The sequence below is a fragment of the Pseudophryne corroboree genome, chromosome 2, assembly GCF_028390025.1.
Source record: "Pseudophryne corroboree isolate aPseCor3 chromosome 2, aPseCor3.hap2, whole genome shotgun sequence".
NCBI lineage: Eukaryota > Metazoa > Chordata > Amphibia > Anura > Myobatrachidae > Pseudophryne > Pseudophryne corroboree.
In genome coordinates this window covers 162,001,010-162,023,625 of record NC_086445.1, presented here as the reverse complement: position 1 = coordinate 162,023,625, position 22,616 = coordinate 162,001,010, and the positions used below count along the sequence as shown (strand labels likewise).

Sequence of the window (22,616 nt, the reverse complement as noted above, 5' to 3'; positions counted from 1 at the left end):
CCCTGACTTGTCCCTATCTGTACTGGACCGTGTCACTGAATGCCTTTATGCCATTTCATCTTGGATGACATCTCGCCACCTCAAACTTAATATTTCAAAGACAGAATTAATTATATTTCCACCGGCCAATAGTAGGTACCAACCTGATATCTCTATCACTGTTGAAAACTCGACTATCTACCCTACCGCACAAGCTCGCTGCCTAGGTGTCATCCTTGACTCTGATCTGTCCTTTGTTCCCCACATTCAATCTGTCTCAAGATCATGTTACATGCATCTAAAAAACATATCCAAAATACGACCATACCTTACACAAGACACTGCTAAAACTCTAATCCACGCTCTCATTATCTCCCGTATTGATTATTGCAATAGTCTCCTAACTGGTCTTCCCAAAACGAGACTCTCACCACTACAATCCATTCTGAATGCAGCGGCGAGGCTAATCTTCCTTGCTAGACGTTCATCGTCTGCAGATCCACTCTGTCAGTCCCTCCATTGGTTACCTGGCCATTAACCAAACTACACCAACGTACATCACTTCGCTTATCTCAAAATATCTCCCAACCCGACCTCTTCGCTCTTCACAAGACCTGCGTATCTCATCCACACTCATTACTCGCTCCCACTCACGATTGCAGGACTTTCATCGGGCTGCACCCACTCTGTGGAATGCCCTACCACACACAATAAGACTCTCCTCTAGTCTCCAAACCTTCAAGCGTTCCCTGAAAACTCACCTCTTTAGGCAAGCATATCAAATTCCAGAACCGCCCACATAACTTTCATAAACCTTCCTATCAAATTGCATCCACTAGCCCACCAAGAACCTTTGCAATCTGGCGGACAACTATGCAATAGATAGGCATGTATACACAAGGATAGGTGCTATTTCCCTACAGATTGCAAGCTTGCGAGCAGGGCCTTCCTACCTCTATGACTGTTTGTTATCACCCAGTTTGTTATATCATTGTTATTTCCAATTGTAAAGCGCAACGGAATTTGCTGCGCTATATAAGAAACTGTTAATGAATAAATAAATAAATAAGTCTATAGGACATGTCTAACATGACCATTTACAATTCAACTGTAGGTAATATGCTTGCTGCCCACTTAGTAAATGCTTAAGATAGGTGGCATCAGATAACAGTCGTAGTTTCTGCCTGTGTAGGAAAAGTTCTGATAAGCATGGCTGTATTACCTGTGCGGACACACATGATTTCACCACTTTGAGAAGCGATCTTTTGTTGAGAATAGTGTTGGTTGAAGGCCGCTGATGGGGGTCTTTGCGGAACATCTGTTTAATGAGACTCCGCAGCTCGTAGGAATATTGAGAGGGCAGCGGACTGTATGACCCTCGGCAGATCTTCAGGATTAGATTTTTCCAGCTGCCTGCCTGGAACTATAAAGTGAATGAAAAATATGGCATCATTCATTGTATGGTCCACAGAGGCTCTCCAGTGGTTGTGGAACTACTAGTCTCAGAATTTCCTGCCAGCATTTAGTAATGGTTCCACAACCACTGTTGAAGTATTGTGGACTAAACAAATATTCATGAGAATGCAATTTATCAATTAATTGGAAATGGTGACATTTCTGTGTTACTGAGGAGGATCAGTGATGTCATGTCTCATACAAAATGGCCGCCTCCACTGTAGCTACAAAATGTTTATTTATAAACTACAACTTGTAGCTTCTGAACTGTCAAACAAAGCTGCATCCATGATTTAGCTGTTAATCATACTGTAAAGCAATAGCCATGTTTCAAATACTCGTCAAACACGGTTTTATGGCGTTACAGAGTTGTTAAAGAAGTCCGTGTACTCACTGGGTGTTTTAAGGTGCATAGTTCATATAACACACATCCCAATGACCAGATATCGCTGAAAGAGAGAACACAGTTACTTTTACGTATATTTAATAAATAATATACATGTTATAACAATTCTGTCAGGCAATTTCCACATTACAAAGAGAAGATTTATCAAAGCTTGGAAAGAGATAAAGTAAAGAGAGATAAACCACCAACCAATCAGAGCCTTTGCTTTTTCAAACATAGCCTGTAAAATAACAGAAGTTGGTAGGCTAGTACTTGATCTCTCTCTAAGGTTTGATACATATCCCACACTGTGTTCACTACATATTAACATTACATCCATTATTTGTCTCTCACTACCCAGGGGCACATACACGGGGCTTGGTGGAAGGGCTGCATCAACAAGAATAACTGATCTTGGCCTTATTATGTTCTTGCTTTGTAGAGCAAGAGGTGAAGCATTTATTATATATATATATATATATATATATATATATACACACATATACATACATACATACACACACACACACACACACACACACACGAGATAGATATGTGTATGTGTATATATATATATATATATATATATATATATATACACATATATATACACACACATGTAGTTTTGATCCGGCACTCAATCAATAAAAGAATGTCTTACCCCGGTGTCCAGTCCTAGGTAGGTAGGTATACACCAATTTAGAAATACAGAGGGGACGGCACTCAGAGGATTTTTCAATATTGCATTCAAATATCAAGCATAAAAATCTCCATCAACGTTGCGGTGCCACAACGGCACCGTCTTCAGGATGTACAAACAGGGTAATAAAGATTTTTATGCTTGATATTTGAATACAATATTGAAAAATCCTCTGAGTGCCGTCCCCTCTGTATTTCTAATTTTATATATATTATATATATATATATATATATAGTAGTGCGAGGGGTGGTCTATCACCTGATTTGTTTACATTTTGGCGGAATCAGCTCCCGCAAGCGAGAATAAAAACAAGACCTGCACATGCTGCACAGCTGCAACTGGAGAAACAGATGTTCGGGTTATCCAGCTCACCCAGAGACAGCAGGAAATCAGGTGCAGGAGAGGGGTTTAAAAATCCCATTTACCCACACTGCATTGCGCTGATGCCTATTAGGGGCCAGTGAGCAGGGTCCAGTTTATAGCGCCAGGGACTGTGGACATTGGCCATGCCAGGAGAGCATGGCATGTGTAGCTGCATGCCACTGCAGCAGAATGCCTTTTGAACATGGGAAGTGCTAAGGACCTTTTATGTTTGTGTTTCATTTTTCTGTACGTACAGTACCTGTGTGACCAGGCCCAGGCCTGTATATGCTGCGCTACAAATGTCTGATGCCAGTAAAGACACTGTGGTTGTAACCAGAATACCTGCCTGCGAGTCCTTATTTACAGCACCCATGTTACAATACATACACACACACACACACACACACACACACACACACACACACACACACACACACATTGAGTCTCCCAAATCCGGAAATTTAATATTCAAAATATTCCAAAATCCAAAATGTTTTGAGCACAACAGATGTAGTGACACCTATCTGATGATTCAATGCACAAAAAAGGTTGCACAAAATTATAAATAAATATTGTATAAAATTACCTTCAGGCTATGTGTGTAAGGTGTATACAGTATGAAACAAAAATGATTTGCATGTATGTACACAAACTTTGCACAAAGTTCTGAAAAAAAAATAAAAAAAATTGTATAAAAACTATCTTCAGGCCATGTGTATAAGGTATGCCAATAACCCCAAAATATGGTATGCAAATAATAAAAAAATACAGAAATATCCGAGATACAAAATACTTCTGGCCCCAAGTATTTAGGATATGGGAGACTCAACATACAGTATATATACACATAGTAGCGGCTCTTGCCACGGGCAAGCAGGCTTTTTGCCCGGGGCGCCGCTACCCAGAGGGCGCCGCCGTGGCAAGAGCCGCTACTAATCCACCCTCCCAGCTCCCTGGCTGCAGCGAGCGCCGTGTGCGCCCGCTGCAGCCGGCGTCGCTGACTGACGCTAGAGGTCAAAATTGACCCATAGTGTCAGTGCGGCGCTGCTATGGGAGAGACGTCATGACGTCTCTCCCATATAGAGAAGCAGGTGCCTGGAGACAGCAGCAGCAGCGGTCTGGAAGCAGGAGCGAGGCTGGTAAGTATTGTGTGGTTTTTTTTTTTTAGGGTTTCAAAGCGGCGCTACTACAGGGGGCACATACTGGGGGCACTAGGGGGCACAGCTACTGGGGGCACAGCTACAAGAGGCACAGCTACAAGGGGCGGGCACAGCTACAGGGGGAACAGCTACTGGGCGCACAACTACTGGAGGCACAACTACAGGGGGCAAATCTACTGGGGAGCACAACTACTTGGGGCATAACTGTGGCCACACCTCTCCACTATGAAGCTACGCCCCTATTTTTTGCCACGCGCCTCCGAGGCGCACTTACTGTTTTGCCACGGGGGAGGCGGGTGTGGAGGGGGGCGCCAGTGGAAACTTTCGCACTGGGCGCCACAAGGTGTGGAACCAGCCCTGTATACACACACACACACACACACACACACACACACGTATATATATATATATATATATATATATATATATGTTAGAGGTTCAGTGTGAGTGGATATCTGAATGGATGGATGAGGGTTAGGTTAGGATAAATTCATAGATTCCAGGTGTCAAAGTCGAAAAATATTGCAGTACACACATCACGTACAAACTACACACAGATGGCCTCCGCGCGTGTACTTGTTCTGTCGTGCGTGCACATATTCGCAATTTGCGTTTGGTCGCTCCCGCGGTCCTGCGCATTAGCGCGTGGTATGGGTATTTAAGGTAGAGTTTGTGAACGCATGGAAAGCTATCAAAACACATTACATATTTAATCCAAATAGTGCAAAATGTACACATAGCCTCCCTGCACCACATCAGAAAGTAACAGCAGTTTAAATGGTTTCAGAACAAAGGGATTCACCTTTACAGAATAGGAGGGGACAGAACAAGGTTATAAGGTGGTGTTTGGTATCCAGCTGAAGGGTATTTTAAGGGTAACATTCCGGTGTTGGTTTGAGGAAGATCGCATGTTCCTGCGGATAGTTATGTGCAGGAGCAGAATATAGATATAAACTGTATTTCTCTAACGTCCTAGAGGATGCTGGGACTCCGTAAGGACCATGGGGAATAGACGGGCTCCGCAGGAGATAGGGCACTTTAAGAAAGCTTTGGATTCTGGGTGTGCACTGGCTCCTCCCTCTATGCCCCTCCTCCAGACCTCAGTTTTTACACTGTGCCCAGAGGGAAATGGGTGCACTGCAGGTAGCTCCCCGGAGTTCTCTGCCTAGAAAGCATTTTTGTTTGGATTTTTTCTCTATTTTTTACAGGGAGCACTGCTGGCAACAGGCTCCCTGCATCGAGGGACTGAGAAGAGAGGGGCAGACCTACTTAAATGATAGGCTCTGCTTCCTCGGCTACTGGACACCATTAGCTCCAGAGGGGGTGAACACAGGTTCGTCCTGGGCGTTCACTCCCAGAGCCGCGCCGCCGTTCTCCTCACAGAGCCAGAAGAAAAGAAGTCAGAAGACGTGTCAGGCGGCAGAAGCCTTCAGAGCTTCACTGAGGTAACGCGCAGCATTGCAGCTGTGCGTCATTGCTCCACACACCTCACACACTCCGGTCACTGTAAGGGTGCAGGGTGCAGGGGGGGCGCCCTGGGCAGCAATATAAACACCTCTCTGATGGCAAAAGACTATATACATGTACAGGTGGGCACTGTACATGTATATAAAAGAGCCCCCGCCATTTTTTAATAACTTTGAGCGGGACAGAAGCCCGCCGCAGAGGGGGCGGGGCTTCTCCCTCAGCACTCACCAGCGCCATTTTCTCTCCACAGCACCGCTGAGAGGAAGCTCTGGACTCTCCCCTGCTTTACACACGGTGAAAGGGGGTTTTGAAGGAGAGGGGGGGGGGGCACATAATTGGCGTTTTATTACTACACAGCGCTACTGAGGAAAGGCATTCTGTGTTTCTTTCCAGGGGTATAGCGCTGGGGTGTGTGCTGGCATACTCTCTCTCTGTCTCTCCAAAGGGACTTAAAGGGGATACTGTCTTCAGAAAAAGAGTTTCCCTGTGTGGGTGAAGTGTGTCGGTACGCGTGTGTCGACATGTTTGACGAGGAAGGCTCGCTTAATGTGGAGGGGGAGTGCTTGAATGTCAGGTCGCCGTTGGCAACGCCGACACCTGACTGGGTGAATATGCTGAATGTCTTAAATGCAAATGTAAATTTACTGCATAAAAGGTTAGACAAGGCTGAAGCTAGGGATCAGTCAGGTAGCCAGACCATGCCTGTCCCTGTGGCGCCAGGACCTTCGGGGTCTCAAAAGCGCACCATATCCCAGGTCGATGACACAGATACCGACACAGATACTGACTCTAGTGTCGACTATGAAGATGCAAAACTACAGCAGAAGGTGGCAAAGGGTATTCGTTACATGATTATTGCCATTAAAGAGGTTTTGCATATCACTGAGGAACCCCCTGTCCCTGACACGAGGGTACACATGTATAAAGGGAAAAAGCCTGAGGTCACTTTTCCGTCCTCATTTGAGCTAAGCGAATTGTGCGAAAAGGTTTGGGAATCTCCAGATAGGAGACTACAAGTTCCCAAAAGGATTCTTATGGCGTATCCCTTTCCACAAAAGGATAGGATACGATGGGAATCTTCGCCTAAAGTAGATAAGGCGCTGACACGCTTATCCAAGAAGGTGGCACTACCTTCTCAGGATACAGCTTCCCTCAAGGATCCTGCTGATCGCAAGCAGGAAATTACCATGAAGCATATTTACACACATTCAGGTACTATTGTTAGACCGGCTATGGCGTAGGCCTGGGTTTGTAGTGCTGTCGTGGCATGGGCAGATTCCTTATCTACGGAGCTTGACACCTTAGATAGGGATGCCATTTTAATGACCATAGAGCATATCAGAGATGCTGCCTTGTATATGAGAGATGCTCAAAGAGACATTTGTTTACTAAGCTCCAGAATAAACGCTATGTCTATTTCTGCTAGGCGACTCTTGTAGACCTGACAGTGGACGGGAGACGCCGACTCAAAGCGGTATATGGAGTCACTGCCTTACAAGGGGGAGGAGTTGTTTGGAGACGGCCTCTCGGACCTTGTCTCTACTGCTACGGCCGGTAAATAGAATTTTTTACCTTATGTTCCCCCGCAGCATGCTAAGAAGGTACCCCATTATCAGATGCAGTCCTTTCGTTCCAATAAGAGCAAGACGGTACGGGGATCGTCCTTTTTTGCCAGGGGTAAAGGCAAGGGAAAAAAAGCTGCACGCAGCTAGTCCCCAGGAGCAGAAGTCCTCCCCTGCATCTGCAAAGTCCACCGAATGACGCTAGGGCTTCCCGGGGGAGGCAGATCAAGTGGGGGCACGTCTTCGATTTTTCAGTCATGTCTGGGTTCACTCGCAGGTGGATCCCTGGGCATTAGAGATTGTTTCTCAGGGATACAGACTGGAATTCGAAGACATGCCTCCTCGCCGTTTTTTCAAATCGGCTCTGCCGACTTCCCCGTCAGAGAGGGAGCTAGTGTTAGCTGCAATCCAAAAATTGTATATTCAACAGGTGATAGTCAAAGTTCCTCATCTCCAACAAGGAGAGGGATATTACTCAACCCTGTTTGTGGTCCCGAAACCGGACGGTTCGGTCAGACCCATTTTAAATCTAAAATCCCTGAACCTGTACTTGGAGATTCAAGTTCAAAATGGAATCACTCAGGGCAGTCATCACCAGCCTGGAGGGGGGGGATTGGATGGTGTCCATGGACATAAAGGATGCATACCTTCATGTTCCGATTTTCCCCCCTCACCAGGCGTTCCTGAGATTTGCAGTACAGGACTGTCACTACCAATTTCAGACGTTGCCGTTTGGGCTTTCCACGGCCCCGAGAATTTTCACCAAGGTAATGGCGGAAATGATGGTGCTCCTGCGCAAGCAGGGTGTCACAATTATCACATACTTGGACGATCTTCTCATAAAGGCGAGATCTTGGGAGAAGTTGCTGGACAGCGTGTCTCTGTCCATGAAGACGTTGCAAATGCACGGCTGGATTCTCAATATACCGAAGTCCCAGCTAGTCCCTGCAACGCGTCTGACCTTTTTGGGCCTGATTCTAGACACAGACCAAGAGAGGGTTTTTCTTCCGATGGAAAAGGTTCAGGAGCTCATAGCCCTGGTCAGGAACCTATTGAAGCCAAAAAAGGTTTCAGTGCATCATTGCACACGGGTTCTGGGGAAGATGGTGGCTTCATACGAGGCCATCCCCTTCGGCAGGTTCCATGCGAGGACCTTTCAATGGGACCTATTGAACAAATGGTTCGGGTCCCATTTACAAATGCATCAAAGGATAACCCTGTCTCCCAGGACCAGGGTATCTCTCCTGTGGTGGCTGCACAGTGCTCACCTACTAGAGGGTCGCAGGTTCGGCATTCAGGACTGGGTCCTGGTGAACACGGACGCAAGCCTCCGAGGCTGGGGAGCGGTCACGCTAGGAAGAAATTTCCAAGGTCTCCGGTCAAATCTAGAGACTTGTCTCCACATCAACGTCCTGGAGTTGAGGGACATATACAACGCCCTACGTCAGGCGGAGGAATTGCTTTGGGACAAACCGGTTCTGATTCAGTCGGAGAATGTCACGGCAGTGGCTCATGTAAACCGCCAAGGCGGAACAAGGAGCAGAGGGGCCATGGCAGAAGCGACCAGGATTCTACGCTGGGCGGAAGGCCATGTAAGTGCAATATCAGCAGTGTTCATCCCGGGGGTGGACAACTGGGAGGCGGACTTCCTCAGCAGGCACGACCTGCATCCGGTAGAGTGTGGACTTCATCAGGAAGTCTTTGCACAGATCACGGGTCGGTGGGGACTGCCTCAGATAGACATGATGGCATCCCGTCTCAACAAAAAGCTGAAGCGGTATTGCGCCAGGTCAAGAGACCCTCAGGCGGTAGCGGTAGACGCTCTGGTGACACCTTGGGTGTTCAGATCGGTCTATGTATTTCCTCCTCTACCTCTCATACCCAAGGTGTTGAGAATAATAAGAATAAGCAGGGTCAGAACAATCCTCATTGTTCCAGATTGGCCACGGAGGACTTGGTATCCGGAGCTGCAAGAGTTGCTCACAGAAGATCCGTGGCCTCTTCCTCTAAGGCAGGACCTGCTGCAGCAGGGGCCCTGTCTGTTCCAAGACTTACCACGGCTGCATTTGACGGCATGGCGGTTGAACGCCGGATCCTAGCGGAAAAAGGGATTCCGGAAGAGGTCATTCCTACCCTGATCAAGGCTAGGAAGTACGTGACATCGAAACATTATCACCATATATGGCGAAAATATGTTTCTTGGTGTGAGGCCAGAGCTGCTCCTACGGAGGAGTTCCATTTGGGCCGTCTACTTCACTTCCTTCAAACAGGAGTGAATTTGGGCCTTAAACTAGGGTCCATAAAGGTCCAAATTTCGGCCTTATCCATTTTCTTTCAAGAGAATAGGCCTCTCTTCCTGAAGTACAGACTTTTGTTAAGGGGGTGCTGCATATTCAGCCTCCTTTTGTACCTCCGGTGGCGCCTTGGGATCTTAACGTGGTATTACGTTTCCTCAAGTCCCCTTGGTTTGAACCACTCAAAACAGTGGAGTTGAAATACCTCACTTGGAAAGTGGTCATGTTGTTGGCATTAGCTTCGGCAAGGCGTGTTTCAGAATTGGCGGCTTTATCACATAAAAGCCCATACCTGGTTTTTCACGTGGATAGGGCGGAGTTGAGGACTCGTCCTCAATTTCTGCCAAAAGTGGTCTCATCTTTTCATATGAACCAACCTATTGTCGTGCCTGTGGCTTCACGGTACTTGGAGGATTCCGAGTCCCTGGATGTGGTCAGGGCTTTGAAGATTTATGTGACCAGAACAGCTAGGATCATGAAGACTGAGGCTCTGTTTGTTCTGTATGCGGCCAACAAGGTTGGCGCTCCTGCTTCAAAGCAGACTATTGCTCGCTGGATCTGTAACACGATTCAGCAGGCGCATTCTACGGCAGGATTGCCATTGCCTAAATCGGTTAAGGCCCATTCCACTAGGAAGGTGGGCTCTTCTTGGGCGGCTGCCCGAGGGGTCTCGGCATTACAGTTGTGCCGAGCAGCTACTTGGTCGGGGTCAAACACCTTTGCAAAGTTCTATAAGTTTGATACCCTGGCTGAGGAGGACCTCCTGTTTGCTCAATCGGTGCTGCAGAGTCATCCGCACTCTCCCGCCCGTTTGGGAGCTTTGGTATAATCCCCATGGTCCTTACGGAGTCCCAGCATCCTCTAGGACGTTAGAGAAAATAGGATTTTACTTACTGGTAAATCTATTTCTCGTAGTCCGTAGAGGATGCTGGGCGCCCGTCCCAAGTGCGGACTTCTTCTGCATGACTTGTATATAGTTATGGCTTACATAAGGGTTATGTTGTAGTTTTATCGGTTGGACCGAGGCTATGTTGTTGTTCATACTGTTAACTGGGTAGTTTATCACAAGTTATACGGTGTGATTGGTGTGGCTGGTATGAATCTCGCCCTTAGATTTACAAAAATCCTTCCTCGTACTGTCCATCTCCTCTGGGCACAGTTTCCCTAACTGAGGTCTGGAGGAGGGGCATAGAGGGAGGAGCCAGTGCACACCCAGAATCCTAAGCTTTCTTAAAGTGCCCTATCTCCTGCGGAGCCCGTCTATTCCCCATGGTCCTTACGGAGTCCCAGCATCCTCTACGGACTACGAGAAATAGATTTACCGGTAAGTAAAATCCTATTTTACTGTACATTATGTATGCGGCGGGAATCCAGAGGAGACCACCCACAAGAACAGTTGGGAAAGACATCGCCTACCTATTCAAACCGACCTATGACCTATCCTGTACTGTAAATGTGCATTCCTGTGTCCAATGGACAAAGAGATTACAGTATCTATTGTATTGCTTTTTGGAAGAATTGTATAAAGAGAGCCTGCTGCAGGCCTGGTCAGACACAAGACTCACAACGTTATCTATCAGATGACGGAGGACTGGACCGGGTAGCGCAAGCGAATCCACTCACGTATGTACCATTGAATGTAGCCATTTACTCTGTTATATTGTATTGTATTATTTGTATTGTAACCCCCTTTCAGCAATAATACGCTGCGGTTTCGGAACCCAGCGGTTTAATTACAATCTGGTGTCGTGTCTTCATTGCCCTGCTAAGGTTTAAAGTGTATTATCATTGCATTGCATTGCTGTAAAAGGTTTAAAGTGTATCTCTGGGTGTGTACGCGCTGTGAGTACTTTGTACCGTCAGCGCGGCGTTTGTACGCAAAGTCCGTACACAGTACGGGACTTTGTACGCCAATAGCGGACAAAGTACGTAGAGTGTGTATTAAGTATAGCGGCCGCAGCGGCTCCATGGTAAAGAGTATTTAAGGTGTGTTTAAGGTATAGCTTTCATTCCTGTAAGATAATCAGCATTATCACAGGTTATTAGCACTTTGGGCCTTTCCTAAAGTAGGTCATACACAGAATGCATTAAATACTATTCAGTATTTTACTGAAATGTACAATTAAAACACTTACCATTTGTTATTGTATGGCAAGTTCTCCCAGATCTCAGGGGGAACATAGTAAGGTGTTCCAACATATGAGCAGGCATAAGCCAATGGACTAGGAAATAGAAGACAGAATGCTATTATCGCTGCATAGGCAGTTCTTAAGGGATAGATGTATCAAAGCCTGGAGAGAGTTAAAGTAGAAAGATAAAGTACAAACCAATCAGCTCCTGGCTGTCATTTTTTTTTAAAGCAGCCTGTAGACACTGGTTAGTTGGTACTTTATCTCTCTCCACTTTCTCTCTCTTAGGGGCTGATTTATCACCATCCGATTTATCACCATCAATTATCACATATAGGGACAGAGTTTGCAAGAAAGCTCTGTCCCTGCGATGCCACTCTGCAGCCAAATCAGGGTCTTTTTCACAAACAATAGCACGATTATATACTGCGCATGCACCTCCACCTGACGTCGCCAACTCTACCAACACAGATGGCACCCCCTTCTATGTTGTGACGACCCCCTTCCCCCGTGCCACGACCTCGACCCCATCCCTGATCATACTCACCAACAACTGGGGATCGGTGGGCTGAGCTCCTGGAGGGCTGCCGGTCATCAGGGCTCCCTACTGCTGTGACTTCAGGTGCTGTAAAGTGAGCTGCCGCTTTGCAGCATCACTTTACAGCACCGGTGGTCACGGGAGCAGCAGGGAGCCCAGATGACTGTCACCCCGCACCAGAGCGCTGATCACCTGTCCCTGGGTAGGTATGATTTTTTCCCCCCATCAGACATACAGAGCTGATCACACTGCAAGCACCCCGTGGGGCAGAGAAATCTGTGCAGAAGTACAGGATGAAGCTGGCGTAATTATCACAGGGCTCTCTGCTGTATTTTGTTTACAATAATTTTTTTGTAAATTTGTCCAGATTACATTTCCCAAACTTATAATGAGTAATGCAATCTAGTTACTAAAAAAGAGATTTAAAGGGTTTGGAGCAGTTTTTCACCAAAACTGCTCCAAATGCCCTTTTATTTTAGTATTATCTGAATGTATTAATGTGAAAAGGGTGTGAAAACACCCTTTTTCACATTATTTTAGTAAACATTTTCTTTTAAGACATATGCCCGATAAAGTTTTGATAAATCCAGCCCTAAGCATCAAATGTAGTCAGTCAATTTAGTAGGTTTAAGAATATGTTTATATCTGTTATACTAATCATATTAACAAATACCCTGGGATTCCACCCTACATAGACATCTCATCGCTGTTTTAATTTATTCTACCATCTCTGGCCCGGGAAGAAAGGGTAATAAAGGAAAAGTGACCAAAAGGACCTATTTTAACCTAATCTAAAGCACAAACCTGGAACCTCTGTTTTTATCACCTGAATTTGTGATGGCATTTATCTACCAATAATATCCATTGATTTGTCATTACATAGTGCTTTGCTGAAGAAAAAAAATAGTACTGAAATTCATTTAACTTAATAAATACCTGGTGAGAATACGTGCGGATCCAAAGTCTCCCAACTTTATTATATGTCTTTGAGTAATAAAAACATTCTAGATTGAAGAAAAATAACAGCTGCGTCAACAAATATATCTGAATGGAACTATACATGTTTAGATTTACATAACAGTTCTAGCACCCAGTATAGAGAAAGAGGTATTCTTAATACTGGGAGTACCACATCTAAAGTATTAGTGCAGGGTGGCTCTGCAATGTGCCGTGAGATCAGTACTGTGCATCGCTCCAAATAACACCGATATTTCACATTATAACTAAAATCCAAATATCGGTAGCCAGTGACTGCTGAATATTATAGAGCTCACCTTAGCCTTAATGTCTCTGTGCAACACACGCTTGTCATGAATATGCTGTACTGCCAGACACATCTGTACAAACCACTGGAGAATCTGGAAAAGATAATAATATGGGAAATAGATGAAGTATCAATAATGCATCCAGTGTATAGAAGGATATACGCCTTCTGTGTCCTTCTGCTCCACAGGTTTCCAACTGATCTACCATGCCAGCTATCTTTCATTATATCCATCAACATTCATACTGAGATCATGCTTGTGACACATGTATGATTGTGAGACAGGAATGATTTGGGTAATCAACCTTTTGCTTGTTATAGCTGTGCACTAGAAATACCACACACAAAATATAGTGGTCCAGTGACGGGGAAGGGGGGGCACAACAACAGGGATCAGGGAATCTTGGGTGGATAAATTCTGTGTGATTTGGCTCCCCTACATAGTAACTTTGCCATTATCTACTAGATACCAAGGGGTCTATTTACTTGGATGGACAGAGGGGGTCATTCTGACCCGATCGCACGCTGCAGTTTTTCGCAGCGTAGCGATCGGGTCAGAACAACACATGCATCGGCGCCGCAGTGCGCCGGCGCATGGCCACCCATCGCTGCGATCGCATCTGCCTGATTGACAGGCAGAGGCGGTCGATGGGCGGGAGGGGGCAAAATGGCGGCGTTTGGGCGCAGTCCGGCCAACGCAGGCGGGGAGTGGCCCGCAGCTGCTGCGTGATGATAAATCTGGGCCATAATCTCCGTCCACTTTATCTCCATCCAAGACTTACTACATAGACCCCCCATGTCAGGAAAGTGGTCAGCATAGCTACATGGTATAATCTGGAGGTGATAGCCATGGGATCTCCCCCGTTCTGGATTGTGTTATTAATATACAGAATGTCAGGTCATGTTTGCGCGGTTGTTTTTTTTTTTTTTTCCAGGTCTCCTGCTTTCTCCGATTCCATGTCTAAATATACCTTACTTTGTTTGATTTACCTCTTTCTGTACTTTTACCCTGACTGTGATGTGTTTCTGTCCCTTGCTTACCCTGTTATATTTTGTATTGGGTTATTTATTAATACAGGTTGAGTATCCCATATCCAAATATTCCGAAATACGGAATTGTTTGAGTGAGAGTGAGATAGTGAAACCTTTGTTTTCTGATGGCTCAATGTACACAAACTTTGTTTATTACACAAAGTTAGTTATTAAATGACCTTCAGGCTGTGTGTACAAGGTGTATATGAAACATAAATGAATTGTGTGAATGTACACACACTTTGTTTAATGCACAAAGTTATTAAAAATATTGGCTAAAATTACCTTCAGGCTGTGTGTATAAGGTGTATATGAGACATAAATGCATTCTGTGCTTAGACTTAGGTCCCATCATCATGATATCTCAGTATGGTATGCAATTATTCCAAAATACGGAAACATCCAATATCCAAAATACTTCTGGTCCCAAGCATTTTGGATATGGGTTACTCAACCTGTATGAAGTGTTTTTCTTAATAAAAATATAAAAACAAAAATCAAGAGCTCAGAATGGCATACCAAAACCTCTCTGCACACTACATCATGTACCATGTGACTCAGTGGCGGAACTAGCGAGCGGCGGGCCCAGGTGCGACAAAATACTTTGCCCCCCCCCCCCCTAATCCCATCCAAGTCCACCCCCTCACCCCTGGAGAGGATCTGATGAGGGGGACCTGCTCAGGGCCAGAGAAATGGATACCTAGCAACAGTGCCGTAACTAGACATTTTAGCACTGTGTGCAAGAAACGGCATCGGAACCCCACCCCTGCATGCAAAACAGGGGCAGTGCGCGCCGTAGGCGCGTGCAAAAATGCATAGGGGCGTGGCTTCGTGGGGAAGGGGTGTGGCCACAAAATAATACCAATTCATAAAACGGTGCACAGTAGTCTCCATTATTCAAATTACGCCGCACAGTAGCACCACTACACCAGGTAGAGACCCTTTTACACCTTACGGCGGACAGATTCCCCTTTTTACACATTACGGCAGACCCGTCCCCTTTTTACACATTAAGGCAGACAGCGTCCCCCTGTTTACACATTGCTGCAGACAGCGTCCCCTTTTTACACGTTACGGCAGACAGCATCCCCTTTTTACACGTTACGGCAGACAGCGTCCCCCTTTTTACACATTAAGGCAGACAGCGTCCCCTTTTTACACATTGCTGCAGACAGCGTCCCCTTTTTACACATTAAGGCAGACAGCGTCCCCTTTTTACACATTAAGGCAGACAGCGTCCCCTTTTTACACATTACGGCAGACAGCATCCCCTTTTTACACATTGCGACAGACAGCGTCCCCTTTTTACACATTGCGGCAGACAGCGTCCCCCTTTTTACACATTAAGGCAGACAGCGTCCCCCTTTTTACACATTAAAGCAGACAGCGTCCCCCTTTTTACACATTAAAGCAGACAGCGTCCCCGTTTACACATTGCTGCAGACAGCGTCCCCTTTTTACACATTAAGGCAGACAGCGACCCCCTGTTTACACATTGCTGCAGACAGCATCCCCTTTTTACACATTACGGCAGACAGCGTCCCCTTTTTACACATTGCGGCAGACAGCGTCCCCTTTTTACACATTAAGGCAGACAGCGTCCCCTTTTTACACATTGCGGAAGACAGCGTCCCCTTTTTACACATTAAGGCAGACAGCGTCCTTTTTACACATTAAGGCAGACAGCATTCCCTTTTTACACATTGCTGCAGACAGCGTCCCCTTTTTACACATTACGGCAGACAGCGTCCCCTTTTTACACATTACGGCAGTCAGCGTCCCCTTTTTACACATTAAGGCAGACAGCGTCCCCCTGTTTACACATTGCTGCAGACAGCGTCCCCTTTTTACACATTAAGGCAGACAGCGTCCCCTTTTTACACATTAAGGCAGACAGCGTCCCCTTTTTACACATTAAGGCAGACAGCGTCCCCTTTTTACACATTAAGGCAGACAGCGTCCCCCTGTTTACACATTGCTGCAGACAGCGTCCCCTTTTTACACATTAAGGCAGACAGCGTCCCCTTTTTACACATTAAGGCAGACAGCGTCCCCTTTTTACACATTAAGGCAGACAGCGTCCCCTTTTTACACATTAAGGCAGACAGCGTCCCCTTTTTACACATTACGGCAGACAGCGTCCCCCTTTTTACACATTACGGCAGACAGCGTCCCCTTTTTACACATTGCTGCAGACAGCGTCCCGTTTTTACACATTAAGGCAGACAGCGTCCCCTTTTTAAACATTAAGGCAGACAGCATCCCCTTTTTACACATTGCGGCAGACAGCGTCCCCTTTTTACACATTAAGGCAGACAGCGTCCCCCTTTTTACACATTGCGGCAGACAGCGTCCCCCTTTTTACACATTGCGGCAGACAGCGTCCCCTTTTTACACATTGCTGCAGACAGCTACCCTTTTTACACATTAAGGCAGACAGCGTCCCCTTTTTACACATTACGGCAGACAGCGTCCCCTTTTTACACATTACGTCAGACAGCGTGCCCTTTTTACACATTACGGCAGACAGCGTGCCCTTTTTACACATTGCGGCAGACAGTCCCCCTTTTTGGAAAGAAAGAAAGGTGTCTCCGCTGGCTCAGGCTCCTCGGTGCAGCTTCTGGCAGAGATCCAGATTCACGGGCAGGAGAGAAGGAGGAGGAGGGAGGTGGAGGAGGGAGCCGCAGCAGCGCTGTGTTATTGGTGGAGGCGCTGCTGCTGCTGTCCCAGTCCTTCACCATAGGCTGTTCTCCGCCGCTGTGAATGCTGGGATGCGCTTCACAGTGTCGGAAGACAGTCTATGGTGAAGCAGAGGGACAGCAGCAGCAGCTCCTCAACCAATAAAACAGCGCTGCTGCGGCTCCCTCCTCCTCCTTCCCCCCGTGTCCGCTGCGTTCCTCTCCTCTCCGGGCAGCTGCGTGCTGCGGGCAGCGGTTGCCCGCAGCACACAGCGGCATGTAATGAGTCAGTTTGACTCATTACATGCTTTGGGCCCCTGGACAGTGGCGGGCCCCAGTGCAACGCACTGGTTGCACTGGCGGTAGTTCTGCCTCTGATGTGACTATTAACGCTATTGTAGTCCATGACACGGTAAGATATTGGAAGAATTGGCAGTCTGAAGACACAAACCAAGAAAGAAAGGTAATGAGCCGGCAGCTTCTCATAGCTTACCACAGTGATTTATGTATTAATAAAAAAACTCCTGTTTTGCATCCATCTGATTAATAAAGGGGATACTTTCACGTTATCAAACAGTACAAGCCCAACACTCACTGTCTGTTCCGGAAACAGTTTTCCTCTCTGAAGCTTAATGGTTTCCAGCAGGTCACCTCCATCGCAGTATTCCATCACTATGTACAAATGGTCATCCACTGTCAGCAAATACAGAGGGCAATTGGTTACAGAACCATAAGACAATAAATGGACTTACTGCAGTGCATATGGACTTTGGGGGTACTTCAGATGCGATCGCAGTCTGAATTTCGTTGTGGAGCACGCTCGCACAGCGGGCACACTGTGCGTGTGCACCCTGTGAGCCCAGTGAGATGCTAAAAGCATCTCGGGGCTGCGATCGCCACTGCCTGATTGACAGGCAGAGGCGGTCGAGAGGCGGGAGGAGGCGTGCCAACGGCATTAGAACGCAGTTGGCAGGGTACGGTCCGGACAATGCAGACGTGTCCAGACCATTGCGGGGGGCGGGCTGCGGCGGCTACGTGATGTCACACAGGAGCAGGAGCTACACAGGCAGGGAGCTACTCGCCAGGTGCGAAAGCATTGCCGCTATGCAATGCTTTTGCGCCATTGCAGGGGGGGTTGGGCCGGACATGCGGGGCGTACTAGCCCTGTCAGAGAAGTTGATCATAGATGTGCTAGATTTAGCACTCTACGATCAGATCTGAATTCGGACCTTTATCAGTGCTTTTTTGTTGTATTACAGCACTGCACAGTTACAGCACTTTTTTCTTTTGGTGTCATTTTTTTATTCTTATAACAAGTTCAAGAAACAAGAATAATAAAATGAAATCATTTCATAAATGAAAAAAAAAAAAAGTATCTGAATACTTATGTCCCGAGGGTGGAAGTTACTATAAATCTTACATTAACTTGTAACTTTAGGCGAGTGCCGGCATCTTCATTCACAGAAAATAACACTGCTTTATATACTGTATATAGGGGGTCATTCCGAGTTGATCGCTCACTGCCGATTTTCGCAGCGATCAGGTGAAAAAATTGCATTTCTGCGCATGCATATGCCCCGCAATGCCTACGCGCGACATACGGTTACAAAGCTCTTTGTGTTTGTGCTCAGGTTCTACCGAAGTTTTCCTTCGCACTGGTGGCCGCAAGAAGATTGACAGGAAGGGGGCGTTTCTGGGTGTCAACTGACAGTTTTCAGGGAGTGTTTGCAAAAATGCAGGCGTGTCTGAAAAAAGGCAGGCGTGGCTGGGCGGGTTTATGACGTCAAATCCGGACACGAATAGGCTGAAGTGATCGCAAGCGCTGAGTAGGTTCAGAGCTACTCTGAAACTGCACAAACTGTTTTTGTAGATCTCGGCTGCACATGCGTTCGCACTTCTGCTAAGCTAAAATACACTCCCCAGTGGGCGGCGGCATAGCGTTTGCATGGCTGCTACAACTAGCTAGCGATCGATAAACTCGGAATGACCCCCATAGTACATATGATGTACATAACCAGTTATACAAGACAGAATGTACATTGCAAACTCATCTTCTGAATAAAAAATAATTAAATAGCAGTCCATATATCAAGCCATGTTTTCCAAAAGTCTTTAAACTTATGCACATGCTAAGAAAAAAAAAAAAAAAAGAAAGAAACAGAGAAAGAAAGAAAGAAAGAAAGAAAGAAAGAGAGAAACAGAGAGAGAGAGAGAGAGAGAGAGAGAGAGAGAGAATATACAGGTTCAGTGGTAATTCCAAAACAGTTCATATGTTAATTACATTACTCCTAAGGGCAGATTTAACTAATGATAGGAATTGAATACCCTGTTTGAAGAACCGTGGGTTAATCCTGATAAGAAATTTCAAATCCCTAAAAGGTTACTCTCATCTTTTCCTTTTCCTTCTGAGGATAGGAAAAGATGGGAAAGTCCACCGATAGTGGATGCATCTGTGTCCAGGTTGTCATGGAAGATTGTGTTACCTGTACCTGGAGCAGCCTCCCTGAAAGACACGGCTGATCGTAAGATTGAGACTACCCTCAAATCCTTGTACACAGCTGCTGGGGTGGCCCAGAGACCCACTATAGCATGTGCGTGGATTACTAAAGCCATTGCTAATTGATCAGATAACCTCATTGAGGGGTTTGATTCCTTATCTAGGGGGGAGATTGGGTTACTCCTGCAACATATACAGGACTCTGCAAACTTTATGGTGGAAGCCATAAAAGTAGGTTTGCTTAATGCACGCACCACTGTTATGGCAGTGTCAGCACGCAGGGGCTTATGGTTACGCCAGTGGACTGCAGACGCGGACTCCAGGAAAGGCGTGGAAGGTCTACCCTTCACAGGAGAGGCCTTATTTGGAGATGAACTAGACAAATGGATCTCAAAAGCTACTGCGGGTAAGTCCACATATCTTCCTTCTGCAGCACCCCCAACCAGGAAAACCTACTCAGGACCTACTCTACAGTCCTTTCAGACTGCCAAATTTAAGGGCAAAGCCAGAGGATCTTCTACAGCCAACAAAGGCGCTAGAGGTAAACCACGCAAACCAGCAAATGCCGATTCTCAGGAACAGAGCTCCAGTTCGGCTTCCTCAAAACCTTCTGCATGACGGTGGACCGCGATGCCTGGAAGACTGGCAGGTGGGAGCCAGACTACAACATTTCAGTCACATCTGGACAACATCATGCCAGGCTCCCTGGGTCATAGATCTTATTGCCCAGGGCTACAGACTGGAGTTTCAGGAGCTCCCACCTCACAGATTCTTCAAATCAGGCTTACCAGTTTCACAAGAGGAAAGTATAACCTTACAGGAAGCCATTCAAAAACTGGTACAGACTCAGGTCATTGTTCCAGTTCCACCTCATCTCCAAAACAAGGGATATTGGGGGTCATTCCGAGTTGATCGCTCGCTAGCTGTTTTTAACAGCCATGCAAACGCTAAGCCGCCGCTCTCTGGGAGTGTATTTTAGCTTAGCAGAAGTGCGAACGAAAGGATAGCACAGTGGCTAAAAAAAAAAAAAAAAAAAAATTGTGCAATTTCAGAGTAGCTCCAAACTTACTCCTAGCTTGCGATCACTTCAGACTGTTCAGTTCCTGTTTTGACGTCACGAACATGCCCTGCGTTCGCCCAGCCACGCCTGCGTTTTTCCTGGCATGCCTGCGTTTTTTCGAACACTCCCTGAAAACGGTCAGTTGACACCCAGAAACGCCCTCTTCCTGTCAATCACTCTGCGGCCAGCAGTGTGACTGAAAAGCTTCGCTAGACCTTGTGTAAAATCACATCGGCCGTTGTGAAAGTACGTTGCGCGTGCACAGCGAACATTTTGAGCTATCGATCAACTTGGAATGACCCCCATTATTCCAACATTTTTGTGGTACCGAAATCGGACGGTCCGGTAAGGCCGATTTTGAAGCTATAATCGCTGAACCCGTACTTACGAGTGTTCAAATTCAAGATGGAGTCTCTGAGAGCGGTGATATTAGGTCTGGTGGAGGGGGAATTCCTAGTGTCTCTGGATATCAAGGATGCGTACCTCCACATTCCGAGCTGGCCGCCTCACCAGGCTTATCTACGTTTTGCACTGCAGGACTGTCACTACCATGTCCAGGCCCTGCCCTTTGGTCTCTCCACGGCACCGAGGGTGTTCACCAAAGTGATGACAGAAATTATGTTTCTCCATTGCAAGCAGGGAGTGAACAATATTCCGTACCTGGACGATCTTCTGATAAAGGCACCGTCCAGGGAGAGTTTGTTTAACAGCATTGGCAGCACAACCAAACTACTCCCGGATCACGGGTGGATTCTAAATCTTCCGAAATATCACTTAGAACCAACTCGGAGGCTTCCATTTCTGGGAATGATACTGGACACACAGTCGCAGAAAGTTTTTCTTCCGTTAGAAAAGGCATTGGTAATCCAGTCGATGGTTCGGGATGTCCTGAAGCCAACCCGGATATCGGTGCATCTATGCATTCGCCATCTGGGGAAAATGGTGTCCTCTTACGAGGCTCTTCAGTATGGAAGGTTTCATGCAAGACCCTTCCAGCTCGATCTGTTGGACAAATGGTCCGGGTCACATCTTCACATGCGCCAGAGGATCAGTCTGCCGCCAAAGGCCAGGTTCTCCCTTCTGTGGTGGCTACAGACTTCTCACCTACTGGAAGGCCGACGGTTCGGGATTCAGAATTGGATTCTTCTAACCACAGACGCAAGCCTCAGAGGTTGGGGAGCAGTCATCCAGGGGGTGCAGTTTCAAGGAAGATGGTCAAGTCAGGAAGTCGTCCTTCCAATCAACATTCTGGAACTCAGGGCCATATACAACGCCCTTCTGCAGGCCTCATATCTTCTTAAAGATCGGGACATTCAGGTCCAGTCGGACAATGTGACAGCGGTGACGTACATAAACTGGCAGGGCGGAACGAAGAGCAGAGCAGCAATGTCAGAGGTGTCAAGATTTCTCCTCTGGGCAGAAAAAAACGCTGCGGCATGGTCGGCGGTCTTCTTTCCGGGAGTAGACAACTGGGAATCAGACTTCCTCAGCAGACACGACCTGCACTCGGGGGAGTGGGGCCTTCACCCGGAGGTGTTCAGCTGCTTGACACATCGATGGAGATGTGCAGACTGTGCAGCCCTACAAGCCGTTTTAGTGCAGTTACACTTGTGTGAAAACTGATTGGCTGACATATGATGGCGTCAGTATCAGGTGTAGGTATGCAGAGCCACAGTCAGTGACAATCAAACGAAGACACAAATATCACCTGTACTGTTCTAATTACATAAAAAAATTTTTTTATAATAGTGGCTTTAGTGTTCTAGAATGATTTTCCTTATTTGCTAAGGCTTAACAAAGCCTTTTATAGTATTCAAAAGAGAAAGCTCAGTCTCAGATGCTGACAGGTGGAAAATTAATCATACACCTTTAGTATGTTAGCACACTTAAGGCCCGTACACACTGGCCGACGGACCCGCGATATATCGGCCGTTCAAGAGAACGGCCGATATATCGCGGGTCCATCGGCCAGTGTGTACGGCAGATACGTCTGTGAACTCCATCGTTCACAGATGTATCACGTCGGCCCCGCAGCACAGCTGACGGCCAATAT

The 22,616-nt window shown here is 46.6% G+C and overlaps 1 protein-coding gene across 3 annotated transcripts in view; it reads right to left on the bottom strand.

Annotated features, from left to right (window-relative positions):
- NEK3 (NIMA related kinase 3) overlaps positions 1-22,616 on the bottom strand; it is a 139,914-nt gene that overhangs the window by 54,873 nt on the left and 62,425 nt on the right. For all 3 annotated transcript variants that reach the window (XM_063951935.1, XM_063951934.1, XM_063951936.1), the window contains 6 exons: positions 17,602-17,699; positions 13,307-13,390; positions 12,969-13,036; positions 11,501-11,587; positions 1,829-1,883; positions 1,202-1,402 (listed from right to left, as the gene is read on the bottom strand). In XM_063951935.1, the coding sequence (XP_063808005.1) occupies positions 1,202-1,402; positions 1,829-1,883; positions 11,501-11,587; positions 12,969-13,036; positions 13,307-13,390; positions 17,602-17,699 (593 nt within the window). The remainder of the gene's footprint in view (positions 1-1,201; positions 1,403-1,828; positions 1,884-11,500; positions 11,588-12,968; positions 13,037-13,306; positions 13,391-17,601; positions 17,700-22,616) is intronic.